The 13554-nt window shown below is 51.8% G+C and overlaps 2 protein-coding genes across 7 annotated transcripts in view; both read right to left on the bottom strand.

The window, feature by feature from the left end:
* Positions 1–13554, bottom strand: part of NSMF (NMDA receptor synaptonuclear signaling and neuronal migration factor) — a 35779-nt gene that overhangs the window by 4265 nt on the left and 17960 nt on the right. The gene's annotated exons all lie outside the window — the stretch shown is intronic.
* ENTPD8 (ectonucleoside triphosphate diphosphohydrolase 8) lies at positions 102–5153 on the bottom strand. Of its 5 annotated transcripts, none has more exons than XM_067742518.1 (10): positions 4664–4916; positions 3195–3337; positions 2994–3111; positions 2282–2432; positions 1998–2157; positions 1683–1913; positions 1344–1410; positions 1051–1161; positions 708–842; positions 102–633 (listed from the first exon to the last, which is right to left on the bottom strand). In XM_067742518.1, exons 2-10 carry the CDS (start codon positions 3318–3320, stop codon positions 191–193), a joined length of 1542 nt encoding a protein of 513 aa, XP_067598619.1. In that variant the 5' UTR covers positions 3321–3337; positions 4664–4916; the 3' UTR covers positions 102–190. The 5 variants fall into 5 exon arrangements, with proteins under 5 accessions (XP_067598619.1, XP_067598617.1, XP_067598616.1 ...); XM_067742516.1 differs by having other exon boundaries at positions 1344–1602; positions 4664–4913; XM_067742519.1 differs by having other exon boundaries at positions 314–633; positions 1344–1607; positions 4664–5153.

Genomic DNA, 13554 nt, shown 5'->3' with positions numbered 1-13554 from the left:
CCTGACTGAGGCTTCCGAGGGTGTGGGGTGGCTGCTTTGGGAAAAGCCCACAGAGCCTGAACACTGGCTCTGCCAGCTCCTGGAGAGGCCAGGGCCCGCTGCCGGCCCCTCCCAAAGAGCCGGCCCCTCTACCTCCAGCAGTCACCCCTACCCCCAGGCTTGGCCTGGCCCTGAACCCGTAGGTCTGCAGTCACACAGCCCTGAGGGCTGCAGGGGTCGCGATGGCCCAGCCCTCGTGCAACATGGGAAACCCGCTGGGGCGCCGGCACCTGAAGGCCATGGTCGGGGCCACGGTACAGCCTCCGTGGCCAGAATGACCCCAACGGCAAAAGGGGGCCATGTGACCATGGGGCCAGCGCCCACAGGGCGAGCCTTGGGGGTCGGGGCTCAGGAAGGCTCCGGCCAGCTCAGGCCTCTGCCTTCCAGCATCAGGTGGCAGCCAGCCTAGTCCCGGAGCCAGAGCTGCACCACAGTGGCCCCGAGAATGGCCGTGAGGGTCAGCACCAAAAAGACGACTCCGGCCACCCAGACGCCATAGCTCTGTGCCCGCCACTGGGCGGGCGCCTCGGCCGGGATCAGGCTGGTCAGGTTCAGCATGTAGCCCAGCGTCCAGCCGATGTCGGTGCCACCGGCCTGCGGGCCACACGGCCGGTCAGGCTGCAGGCAGCGGCCCGAAGCCCCAACCCCCTCTCTCCCTGAGCCGTCACCTGCTCGCGGAACTCGATGCCGCCCCAGGTCTCCTGGCTGAACCCGTAGCCCTCGAGCAGGAGTGTGAGGATGTACAGGCCCGAGGCACAGTAGTCGCGCAGCTGGCCATCCTGCCCGGGCGAGCTCGCCTCCACCTGGGGGCCCGGGAGGCCAGGAGCCCCATGAGGCCTCACCTCCTGGGCCCCCAAGGCTGGCGCCCCTCGGAGGCGTGCCCCTGAGTCTCCTGCCTGGAGCCCCCCAGCCCCCCGGCCACACTGCCTGGGACGGGGTCCCCGCTCGGTGGAGTCTGCAGCCCAGGGAGCTGGGGCCCAGGTGGGGGGCGGGTGGCCCGCATCCACCCACCAGCTTCCAGGGCCTCTGGCAGAACTCCCAGATGGTGGCATTGGCCGTGGCCAGCGGCGGCCTGGAGGTGAGGTTCAGGAAGTGGAAGGTGTGGTAGAAGTTGGAGAAGGCCTGGGGGAGGGGGTGAAGTGCCCGGCAGGGCGCAAGGCGGGGGCCCAGGATGAGCCAGGTTCCGCCCCGCCCCACCCCGCCCCACCCCACCTGGGGTCCCAGGCTCCCCAAGGGCCCCCTGGGCTCGGGCCCTGGGGCCCCGAGGGGAAGCTTGGCCCCGAGGGCAGGCCGCAGGGGCTCACGTAGAACTGTCCCCGCACGGGGGGCTGGTAGACGCTGTCGAAGGCGCAGTCTCCTCGGCCGTCGCAGCTGGAGAAGTTGAAGAGACCCCGGATGGCGGCGACACAGGCCCCGGGGTTCCCCGTCCCCTCCACAGTGAGGTTCTGGCCGAGGTCTCGGGGGGCTGCGGCCTGGACGCAGGGCGACCCGTACAGGGGGGCCAGGGCCAGTGTGCCCCGGTAGCCGCTGTGGTAGCAGGGGTGACGCACCAGGAGGCTCGGGCTGCTCTGCGGGGAGGGTGGGGGCACCTCTGAGCACCCGCCTGGCAGGGTGCCCCGCCCCCCTCCCGCAGAGCAGCCCACCTGCACCAGCCCGGCCAGGAGCCGGTTCAGCATCTGGTCGCGCCCGAAGCAGAGGTAGCTGTGGGTGTAGACGCTGTGTTCTGTGCCATAGAGGCGGAAGGTGGCCTGGGTGGTGGTGTCCAGGATGGGGCCCCCAGGCACAAAGGTGATCTGGGTGGAGGCCCCACCCATGTCCAGGGCGCCCACCAACGTCCCCTCCAGAGGCTGGATCCATTCTCCGGAGAAGGAGTACTGACCACAGACAGGGGGCACTGAGTCCTGGGGCCGCGATGACCCCCCCGGGCGCCCCTCCCACCCTGGGGCCGTCTGTGGCACCTGCACCAGCAGGCCCAGGACGTAGTTGATGGTGACCCAACCTAAGGCCCCTTCGTCCTGCCCAGCCAGGAGCTCAGCGCCCCAGAAGGCCACGGGAGACCGGCTCAGGGCCTGGCTGACCGCTGCGAAGACGTCCTCCGCCTGAGAGCTGTTCTTCTGGCTGCGCGGAGAGGACAGGCCGCTGGAGCTGGCAGAAGCCACCCCTCCTCCATCCCGCCTGAGCAGGACCACAGCTCTCACACTGCACCCCAGGGACGCGTGCGGGCCCACGCCAGCCCCCACACCTGAGCAGCCTCATGCCACCTGTGGCCCCCAGGAACATGGGCGTTTGCTGATGCTTGGCCTTTGGGATCAGTGCCAGCGCCTCCTCCAGGCAGCCCTGCAGGCTCTCGCCAGCCTGTGCAGGGTCAGAGGCGTAGGAAGAGATGCCAGGCCCTGAAACAACACCACAGGACAAGGCTCCAGGCCCCGAAGGAAGCTGGGCTGAAAAGCAGCCCCCGAAGATGCATCATGACCCTCGGAGCCTGCGGACGGGACCGTATCTGGAAAAAGGGTCTTTGCAGATGTCATTAAGTTAGGGATCTTAAAAGGAGAGCACCCTGGATTCCCCAGGTGGGCCGTGAAACCAACGACTGGCCTCCTCACAAGAGACAGAAGAGGGAGATTTGAGACACACAGGGGAGAGGCCACGTGAAGTCCGAGGGAGAGGTTGGAGGGATGCCACGTCTGGAGCCCCAGGAGCTGGAAGGGTTTGTTTCGGGTCTCTGCGGGCTCAGGCAGGACAGATCCAGAGCCCTGGCCCGGCTCCCACTGACCGGCTGGGCACCCTGGGGCAACTCACTGAACCTCTCTGAGCCCCTTTTCTTTAGGCTGATTTGCTACTGCCCAGCTCCAGCCTGTGCCACTTCCCAAACCTCCACCCAGCTGGGAACCCCAGCCGGGCAGCGGCTGGCAGCTCCCAGCACCCGTCCACCGCCGACGGAACTGCCCACTAACCTTTCGCCCGGCAGGCCAGGGCCTGGCTGACCACACCTGTGTCATTCTCCTTGTTTGCCAGCCACTGATACACAAAGAGTGATGTGTGGGAGGACCCAGCGTCGAACACGATCCCGAACTGGGAGTGACACCAGGGTCAGGAGGGCATAGGGGCCGTCACGGCCCAGCCCAGCCTCCCCTGGGTGGGGTCTGGGGGCACACCTTGGTGTCTGCAGGCAGGAGGACGTTGGTGGCCTCCACCAGGAAGAGAATGAGCGTGGTGAGGCCTGAGACCGCTGCAGCCCCCAGCAGGGCTGTGAAGGCCCGTTCCTTCCATGTCAGCCCCATGGGGGTGGGACTGGCACCTGTGGGGTTGGCAGCAGTGAGCACCCAGACTCTGCTGCCTGCAGATGCCGCTGCCCTGGAGAGCCCCTCGGTCCTCCCCGGGGCTCAGACAGCCCACCCCGGCTGGGTCGATGGGCAGGACTAAAGACCACGCCGGAGAGCCAGGCTACGCATGGTGTCACAGCGTCACAGGGGCCGGCAGGGGCCGGGCACCGGGACGCCCTGTCTGGCGACAGGCTAGGCTGCAACACACAGCAATGAGGAGGTCCCGGAGACCCCCTTTCTAGTGCCACGCCGGGGCCCAGCGGAGCCACCCCCGTGTGATCTGCCAGCCCCACTGCCCGCACCCTCCCAGGACCCCAGCTCCCCTCCCGTCCCCCGCAGGATAAGGAGCCCCAGATCCACAGTGAACTCCGGGAACCCAGGGCCCCACCTCTCCCACCTACCTGGCTCCTCCCTGCAGCCCTCACCCCAGGCCTCTCCCAGGACAGTTTTCTAAGAGTCCTGGGGTCAGGCCTGAACTCGGTGGGGACAGCTGACCGACTGCCTGGATGTCTAATTGTTGCCAAGCAGGTCAGCGGGTCCCGGAAAGCACGGTTTCTCTACTGAAGGACCTGAAGGCTGAGGGGTTCTGAACAGATTCATCTGGTTTCTGTTTAAAAACCCAACCTCGGGCTTCTCTGATCTGAACCTTTTCACTTGGCCCCATGACGATCCCTCGCAGCCGGCCCAGGCTGACCCAGGAATGTGGTTTGCACGGGGCCACGGCACCAGCTCAGTGGCTGAGGCCTCTGCAGGGCCCTCTCCAGCCCCCAAACGTCCCTGAGCGGAGACCCACGCACACGAGGTCACCAGGGGCCTCGGGCCAGTTGCCACCACTGCCCAAAGGAAATGGTCTGAGGTCTGCAGAGCTTTGAGGCTCATGGACTTTGTGCGGCATCAGTATCCCCGCAGGAATGCGGCTGTTCCCAGGGGGCGTCCGCCTCTCAGGGCGAATGCAGGGCCCTGGGCTCCAGGCGGCCCGTCTGCGTCATGATCCCATTTTAAGGAGGGAAGAGCGAGGCTCAGAGAGGACGGGTGATCTGCTCGAGCCACCGCCAGGCCAGGCCGGACGGGACCCAGCCTGTGTCCCCAAAAGCACGCTGGCCACAGGCCACTCACAGAGACAGACCAGTTACAGGCAGGGCCAGGGACACCGGTACCCCCCTCACACCCCCCTCCAGGGCGTGTAGCACCCTGAGCCCCCAGCCTGAGCCCCCAGTGGGTGGGCAGAGAGGCTGGGTAGACTCCACACAGAGCACGCCCTCAGGACCGGTCAGCACCCCCAGACCAAGACGGCCCCTCACCTGGGCTGGTGGGTAAGCAGTGGCAGCAGCGTGGAAGCTGGCCCGTCTGTCGCCTCTCAGGCACCTGCCAGGTGCCGTCCCGCCTCTGCCCGCCACCCGACGCTGGTCACCGCTCCCCTGAGCCCGGGTCCGCTGTCAGGCAGGTGACGAGCCGCTGCTGCCTGCCCCCACCTGGGGTCACCACCCCCGGCCAGGGTGGTCCCCTCCGAGGCTGCTCAGACTTTGCCCTCCGACCCCGCCCTTCCCCAGTGGGAGCACGGTGCCAGTGCTCAGGCAAGGGGCAGGTCAGCGGAGTCAGGTGACTGGAAAGGTCCCAAGGCCGAGGGCTCGGCCAGAGCAAAGGCCCGGAGTCAGGACCAGCTGTGGTCCCATGAGGAGGGCGAGAGTCAGCCCCAGTCGAGTGGTTTGGTGGTTTGCAGGCGTGCGGTGAAATTGCCCCTTGTTGTGCACACAGGTCTATTTGTGTGACCCCGGCCACCGCAACCAGATCCGCCAGCCCAGCCCCGGCCCCCCCACCCCACTGGCTCTCCTCGCTGAGGTTTTGTCCTCGGGAGGGCTCTCAGAGATAAATTGAGCCTGGCTTCTTCGCCTCAGCTTGAGACCTGAGGCCCAGCATCTCCCCCATGCCCACGTGGAGACCGGCTGCTCTGATGAACCGTTTGCTGAACCCCCGGTGCTGGAGGCATCGGGGTTCCCGCTCTCCGACTGTGAAAAGCTGCCGTGGACATTCATGCACGAGGCTTCGCCGGACCTGTGCTTTCGCTCCCACCCCGGAGACAGACTGCTGGGTTTAACTGGATGCAAAACTGTGCAGATGTTCTCTAGCGTGAGACAGCCGGTCTCTCTGCGTCCTTCCAGCGTCCGCGTCACAACTTTCCATTTCAGCCGGTCTGGCCGATGCCGGTCCAGCCTCGCTGTGGCTTCAGTTTGCACCAAGGGCTGAGGATGCCGAGAGCCTCCCCACGCGCTTTTTGCACTCGTGTGTCCTCTCTGGTCACGTGGCACATCTTTTGGTTGGATTGTTTGACTTATTCCTGCTGAGTTTGGAGAATTCTTTATATATTCTAGGTGCAGCCCCTCCTCCTGGATGAGGTTTGCAAGTATTTTCTCTCAGTCCGTATCTTATCTGAACAGTGTATTTCACAGAGCAAATTTTAAAATTCTTGATGAAGCCAAATTTATCCGTGTGGTTTTCTGTGGATCGTCTTTTTGTGTTGTTACTAAGAACTTTTTGCCTAACCCCTGGTCATGAAGAATTCTTTCTCCTCAAGTCTCTTAGTTTCATGATGTAACTTGATCTATGAACCATTTTGAATTATTCTTTGTAAGATGTGTGGCTTGGTCAAGTCCACCTCCTCTGCATGTGGACGGCCAAGGCACCGGCACTGGGTGTTGAAAAGACCATCCTTTCTCAAGAAGATGTGGTACCTATATACAATGGACTATGACTCGGCCATCAAAAAAGAAGGAAATAATGCCCTTGGCAGCAACATGGATGGACCCAGAGATTATCATACTGAGCGAAGTAAGTCAGAAAGAGAAAGACAAATACCGTATGATATCACTAACATGTGGAATCTAAAATATAGTACAAACCAACCTATCTATGAAACAGAAACTGACTCACAGACATAGAGAACAGACTTGCGGTTGCCAAGGGGAAGGGGGAGTAGGGAAGGGAAGGAATGGGAGTTTGGGGTTAGCAGATGCAAACTATTATATACAAGATGGATAAACAACAAGGTCCTACTGCATAACACAAGGAACGATATTCAATATCCTGTGATAAACCATAATGGAGAAGAATATGAAAGAGAATATATGTGTGTGTGTGTGTGTGTAAATAACTGAGTCGCTTTGCTGTGCAGGAGAAATTAACACAACACTGTAAATCAACCATACTTCAACAAAATTAAAAAAAAAAGGATGGGGGCTTCCCTGGTGGCCCAGTGGTTAAGAATCTGCCTGCCAACGCAGGGGACACGGGTTCGAGCCCTGGTCCGGGAGGATCCCACATGCCTCGGAGCAACTAAGTCCGCGAGCCACAGCTACTGAGCCCACGTGCCACAGCTACTGAAGCCCACGCGCCTAGAGCCTATGCTCCACAGCAAGAGAAGCCACCGCAATGAGAAGCCCACACACTGCAACGAAGAGTAGCCCCTGCTCACCACAACTAGAGAAAAGCCTGTACGCAGCAATGAAGACCCAATGCAGTCAAAAAAATAATTAAATTTTAAAAAGAGAAAGGACCATCCTTCCTCTGTGGAACCCTCTGCACCTCTGTACGATGGGCCATGTTTGTGAGGGCTCATTTCTGGACATTCTATTGGAATTCTGTCCCCAATTCTGTCTTGATTATGCAGCCACATAGTAAGTCTTTTTTTTTTTTTAAAGATGTGGGTTTTTTTTAATAAATTTATTTATTTACTTATTCATTTTTGGCTGTGTTGGGTCTTCATTGCTGCGCACGGACTTTCTCTAGTTGTGGCGAGCGGGGGCCACTCTTCATTGTGGTGCGCGGGCTTCTCTTTGCGGTGGCTTCTCTTGTTGCCGAGCACGGGCTCTAGAGCGCAGGCTCAGTAGTTGTGGTGCACGGGCTTAGTTGCTCTGTGGCATGTGGGATCTTCCCGGACCAGGGCTCAAACCCGTGTCTCCTACATTGGCAGGCGGATTCCTAACCACTGCACCGCCAAGGAAGTCCCCACAGAGTAGACCTTAATATTGTGCAGTACGAGTCCTCCAACTTCAATCTTCTTTTTCAAAATTGTTTTAGCTATTCTAGTTCCTGTGGCCTTCCATATAAATTTTATAGTCAGCCCCTCTTTATGTACAAAAAAATTCTCCTGAAACTTTTATTGGCGTTATATAATCAGTTTGTGGAGAATTGATATCTTTACAATTTTGAGGCTTCCAATCCCTGAACACAATTTCTCTTCTCTCTAGTTAGTGTTTAGGTCTTAAAATTCTTTTCGTCAGCATTTTTCTAGTGTTCAGAACCATGATCCAGTACATGTTTTGTTAGATTTATACCTAGGTATTTCATTTTTGTGGGGAGCTATGGTACTTTTAAAAATTCAGTTTTCAATTGTTCATTGGTGGTGAGTAGATGCAATTGGTCTCTGTGGTTGACCTTGTACCCACCACCGTGCTAAGCCCACCTATTAGCCCCAGGAGTCTGTAGATTCCCTGGAGTTTCTGACGCAGACAGTCGTGTGGTCTGTAAACAGGACAGCGGCATCTCCTCCTCTCGTGTGTGGCTCTTCTTCCTTCTCACCTACTGCCCTGGCAAAGACTCCCGGGTGCATGAAGTACGGTGATGACTGCACACCTCAGCCTTGTTCCCAGGCTGAATTGTCGTCCACCACGAAGCACGGTGTTAGTTGTAGGTGTCATGCGATGCCCTTTGTCAGGGTGCGGAAGTTCCCTCTAGTTTACTAGAGTTTTCGTCACGAATGGGCGCTGTATTTTGTCACGTGCTGTGTCTTCATCCTTTAATGTGTTCACGTGACGTTTCTTCTTTGGACACTCAGTGTGGTGATACACACTGACTGACTTTCCTAAATACTGCACCAGCCGTGCATTCTCAGGATAAGTTTCACTTGGCTGTGGTGCATCGTTTTCTTTATATCTCACTGGATTTTGTTTGTTAACACAGTCAGGTCTCATTATTTGTGGATTTTGTACTTGCAATTTTGCTTACTAACCTCAAAATTGTTTTGTAATTCCCAAATCAATACTTGTAGCGCTTCCGTGGTCATCTGTGGACATGAACAGAGCAGCAAAAAGTTTGAATGACTCGATGTGCACGTCCTCAGCTGAGGTTGAGCAAGGCGACACTGCCTTCTTGTTTCAGCTCTTGCTGTAAACAAGCGTCCTTTTCACGGTCTGTTTCGTGCCATGTTTTTTGTGCTTTTGTGCTTTCAGGAACCTGAGCCTCTATCTCCCCTGGGGAGCAGTGGTTCGGTGTTGGCTAACTTGGAGTTTGCAGTGACTTCATAGAACAGAACTACTTCAGAGAATAAGAATAATTCTATCTGTTGAGGGTTTTTGCAGCTATGTTCACAAGGGTTTGTTGTTTTCTTTTCAGTGCTGGTTTCAGTACTGGGGTGATGCTGGACTGGTAAACGAGTTGGGAAGTTGTCCTTCCCCTTTTATTTCCTGGAAGGGATTTGTAGACTTTGTACTTCTTCTTTAAATGTTTAGTGTAATTTGCCAGTGAAACTATGAGACTTTCTTTTTCAGAAGATATTTAACTATAGATTTAATTTCTTTAGTAGTAATAGGGCTATTCAGGCTATCTAGTTCACGCTGAGTGAGTTTTGGTAGCTTGTGGCTTTTGAGGACTTGGTCCGTGGCACTCCAGCTATTGAATTTATGTCAACAGAGTTATTCAGAGCATTCCTTTCCTATCCTTTTGTGATGTCTGTAGTGACAGACCTCTTTCGTTCCTGATACTGGTAATTTGTGTCTGCACTTTTTTTTTTTTTTGCCAGTGTTGCTAGAGGTTTATCAATTTTATTGATCATTCCAAAGAATCAGCTTTTTCACAATCTTTTTTCTATTGTTTTTTGGTTTCCACATTCTTTTGATTTTTGCTCTTATATTTATTTTCCTTCTTCTGCATGACTTGGGTCTATATTGCTCATCATTTTCTAATTTCTTGAGATGGAAATTTAGATTATTGACTTGAGACCTTTCTTCTTTTCTAATGTGAGCATTTGTACTATAAATTTCCCTCTAAGCACTGCTTTAGCTGCATCTCTCAAGTTTCTTACATGCTGTATTTTAATTTCATTCAGTTCAAAATATTTTAAGTTTCCCTTAAGACTTCCTCTTTGATCCGTGGATTATTTAGGATTGTGGTGTTTAATTCCCAAGTGATTAAAGATTTTCCTGGCACTTTTCTCTTATTGATTTCTACTCTAATTCTATTATAGTCAGACAACATGCTTTGTATGTTTTTGATTATCTTAAATTTGCTAAGGTTTGTTTTTTCAGATCAAGCTATGCTTTATTTTGGTGAATGTTCCATGTGCATTTGAGAAGAATATACATTCTGTTGCTGTTGTGTGGAGTGTGCTGTAAATATCATTATGTCCAGTTGGTTGATAGTATTGTTCACTTATTTTATATCCTTGCTGATCTTCTGTCTACTAGTTTTATCTGTTACTGAGAGAGAAGTACTGCTGACTCCAACTGTAATTGTGGATTTGTCTATTTCTACTTTCAGTTGTCAATTTTTGCTTCAAAAATTTTTTCTATTAAAGCTCTGTTTTCAGGTGCCTACCTTTAGAATTGCTATGGCTTCTTGAAGAATTGTCCCTTTTTTCAATATGCAATGTCCCTCTTTATCCCCGGTAATTCGCTTTGCTCTAAAGTTTATGTTGTGTGATATTAACAAAACCACTCACTCCTGTCTTCTTTTGATTAGTATTTGCATGGTATATCATCTTTCATCCTTTCACTTTAATCTACTTTATCATTATATTTGAAGTAAGTTTCTTGTAAACAGATTTAGATATTGTGATTTATAATGAGAAATATATATTTGGTCTTCATCTGTCTCTGGTTCTCAGTTCCTAAAACCCTTGCACTTTCCTAGGCTATGAGAGAAATCCATTTACACCTAGTGTAATATGGATAATTTGAATTTGGTAATTCAATTGGTATTTGGCAATTCAATTCAAAACGGTACTTTGAATTTAGGTCTAGCATTTTATTATTTTGGTGGGTTTTTTTCTTCATTCCTCCTTTCCCCTTTCCTGCCTTCTTTTGTGTTATTTGAACATTTTTTTTCATATGCCATTAAAATTTTTCTCTTATGATTTTGACTGTATCTGTTTTGTATAAAATTTTACTGGTTTTTCTAGGGAATTCAAAATACATACATCACTTTCTACAGTCTGTTTGTAATCAGTATTTACCACTTCAGTTGGAGACCACGTTGGTCTCTTTTCTCCCCACCTTTCACGTTATAGTTGTCTTATACATCACACTGACATTGAAATCCCCCCAGACAATGCTGTAACTTTTGCTTTCATTGTCCAACATATTTTAAAGAACTTGAGAGGAGAATAGTCTATGATATGTATCACTTCTGTTGCTCTTCCTTAATCCTGGTGTTCCAAGTTTCCTTCTGGTATCATTTGATTTCTGTCTGAAGAATCTCCCTTAACTGTCCCTTTAGAGCAGGTCTGCTGCCTACAAATTCTCTTAGTTTTCCTTCACCAGCACAGCTCAGCCAATGAAAAGTCACTGTACTTCCAACTCCCAGTTTCCTCCAAAGGACTCTTTGTTTAGAACAGCCCCTCCCAACTCCTCCTTCTCCTCTATAAAAGAAAGTTCCTCTCCTTTGTTCTCCGAACTTACCTGTGGTACACCACAGATTGTGTACCTTGAATTGCAATTCTTTGCTGTTCTCAAATAAACCATTTTTGCTGGTAATATAACTGATGGTTTCATTGATTTAGGTCAACATTACTTGGTGTCAGAAGAGGGACCCAGAGAAGACCCCTAAGAACTCCAAGGCAGTGAGCAAACAGGTGTGGACTTGCAGAGCCTATCGAGCTCACTACTTTCTTGCTGACCCTGGAGTTTGAGGGTTAAGTTTTCTCCAGGGTTCAAACCCCACTCTTTTTGTGTTTTGAGGCTCTCCAGGCTTTATTTGAGATCTGCTTTTTTTGGAAGACTTCATCCTTTCTTTACAGGCTTTGTCCTTTCTGAGAGTACCTGTTTGGCCTGTCTCTTGAAATAAGGCTGTTCCTACTGAAACTGCACTGCTAAGCCTTTGGTCCAATTCCTTTGGAACTGGGTTATTCCTATAGGAACTGTGCTGTTTAAAAATTTATTTCCTTTGCTCTAGAGAAAAAACTCTAAGAAAAGGGATCCCAGCAATCTAAATGTTTTGACAGTGCCCCCTCCACCCCCTTCAACCAGTTTTATGTTTAAAAACTGTGGTCCTTCCTTAGGCACATTTCTTTTTTTGTCTGTTTGTGGTTTTGGGGTTTTTTTTGGCCGTACCATGTGTGGCTTGTGGGATTTTAGTTCCCTGACCAGTGATTGAACCCAGGCCCTTGGCAGTGAGAGCACAGAGTCCTAACCACTGGACTACCAGAGAATTCCCTCTCATGCACATTTCTAATTAAATGGACCAACTTAACCCAAAGTAATTTATAACACTGATGGTCATTATGGGGAACTTTTAAATTTTCCAAGCTTACTTTTCTTAAAGACGAATTGGACAGCCGTGGCTCTAAAAAATTTCAAAACTAAACGGGATTCCTTTTTTTTTTTTTTTTCGCGGTACGCAGGCCTCTCACTGTTGTGGCCTCTCCCGTTGCGAAGCACACGCTCAGCCGCCATGGCTCACGGGCCCAGCCGCTCCGCGGCACGTGGGATCCTCGCGGACCGGGGCATGAACCCGTGTCCCTCGCATTGGCAGGCGGACTCCCAACCACTGCGCCACCAGGGAAGCCCGGGATTCCTATTTTGATTGGTATTTTGAGGCTTCCAAACATTATCAAGATTCTGAAATTGCCACTTAGCAAAATACAATTTTTAAATTAACTGAGGCAAACAAACAATTGAAGAAAAACTGGCTTCTGAGGACTCTCCCCCTGGCCCCCATCCCCTGTCTGTGGACAAAGCAGCCCCTGTGCTCAGCACCCCCCCACGCCCCCCCCCACGCTATCTTCCTCTTTTCTTCTGCCCTCCGCTGTCTCATTCCAATTCTCTCACTGTGCTTCCCTAAACCTCTCCCAACTTCCTCCTCTGAACCTGTTAGAATCTGCCTCTTTATTTATTCTTTAAAATTTTATTTTATATTGGAGCATAGTTGATTAACAATGTTGTGTTAGTTTCAGGTGTACAGCAAAGTGATTCAGTTATACATATATATGTATCTATTCATTTTCTATTTCTTTTCCCATTTGTTTCAGAACATTGAGCAGAGTTCCCTGTGCTATACAGTAGGTCCTCGTTGTTTATCTATTTTAAATATAGCAGTGTGTACATGTCAATCCCAAACTCCCAATCTATCCTTCTCCCCCATCCTTCCCCCCGGTAACCATTAGTTCAGGACCTGCCCCTTTAAACTTAAGTCTTCTGAAGATTCCAACAAAACCCAAGTTCATGTTCCCTAGACTAAGGCCAAATTGAGAGCCCTAAAAGAGTGTCCTAAAGTCAGTGAGGAACCCCACAGGTTTGCTGAAGAATTTAACATCATTATCCAAACATACCAGCCTGGTTTCCCCAGATCTATATGCTTGCGGATGGGGGTCAAGCCAAACATTGGATGAAACTTGCCTGATGGGAACATCCTGAAAGGGATTTAGAGAAACAACCCCCAACTTTTGGCAAGAGGTGAGAACACCTGCTGGAGGACTCCCCCAAGCAATTATAGTAGCCTGTCCTTAGCCTGTGGTTGTGAACAAAATTCAGGCTTGCACACAAAAATCGGATGAACCTGCTCATGACTATTACAATCAACTTCAGATAGTTTAAAAAAAAAAAAATCTGGTCTTCCTTCAGATGTTGAGTCCATCAGGGTAGCCTTTAACTCTGTTTATTAATGGGCTGAATGAAGATCTTTCCTTTTAGTTAGAAGGACCAGGATGGAATGGGAAGCTATGTCCACTCCAGATTTAGTTAATTTGGCAAACCAGCTCACTCACACCCTAGATGAGTCACTTAAAAGATTAATTAAAAAAAAAGATTAATTTCAACTCCAGCAAATAAAGGTCCCTCAACAAAACCCAAACCCTCCTAGTTCCTGCTATTATCGCAAAAAGCCAGGACTTTGGGAAAAAGATTGTCACAAGTGTAAGTGCTTCAAGTGCCTTCAGCCCTCTAACCAGCCTTTCCAACGCCCTCCTGACCACCACCAACGGGCC

This window comes from Pseudorca crassidens, chromosome 7, assembly GCF_039906515.1.
Source record: "Pseudorca crassidens isolate mPseCra1 chromosome 7, mPseCra1.hap1, whole genome shotgun sequence".
Classification (NCBI taxonomy): domain Eukaryota; kingdom Metazoa; phylum Chordata; class Mammalia; order Artiodactyla; family Delphinidae; genus Pseudorca; species Pseudorca crassidens.
Note: the sequence above shows the minus strand (reverse complement) of the source record. Positions and strands in the feature narration are given on the sequence as shown.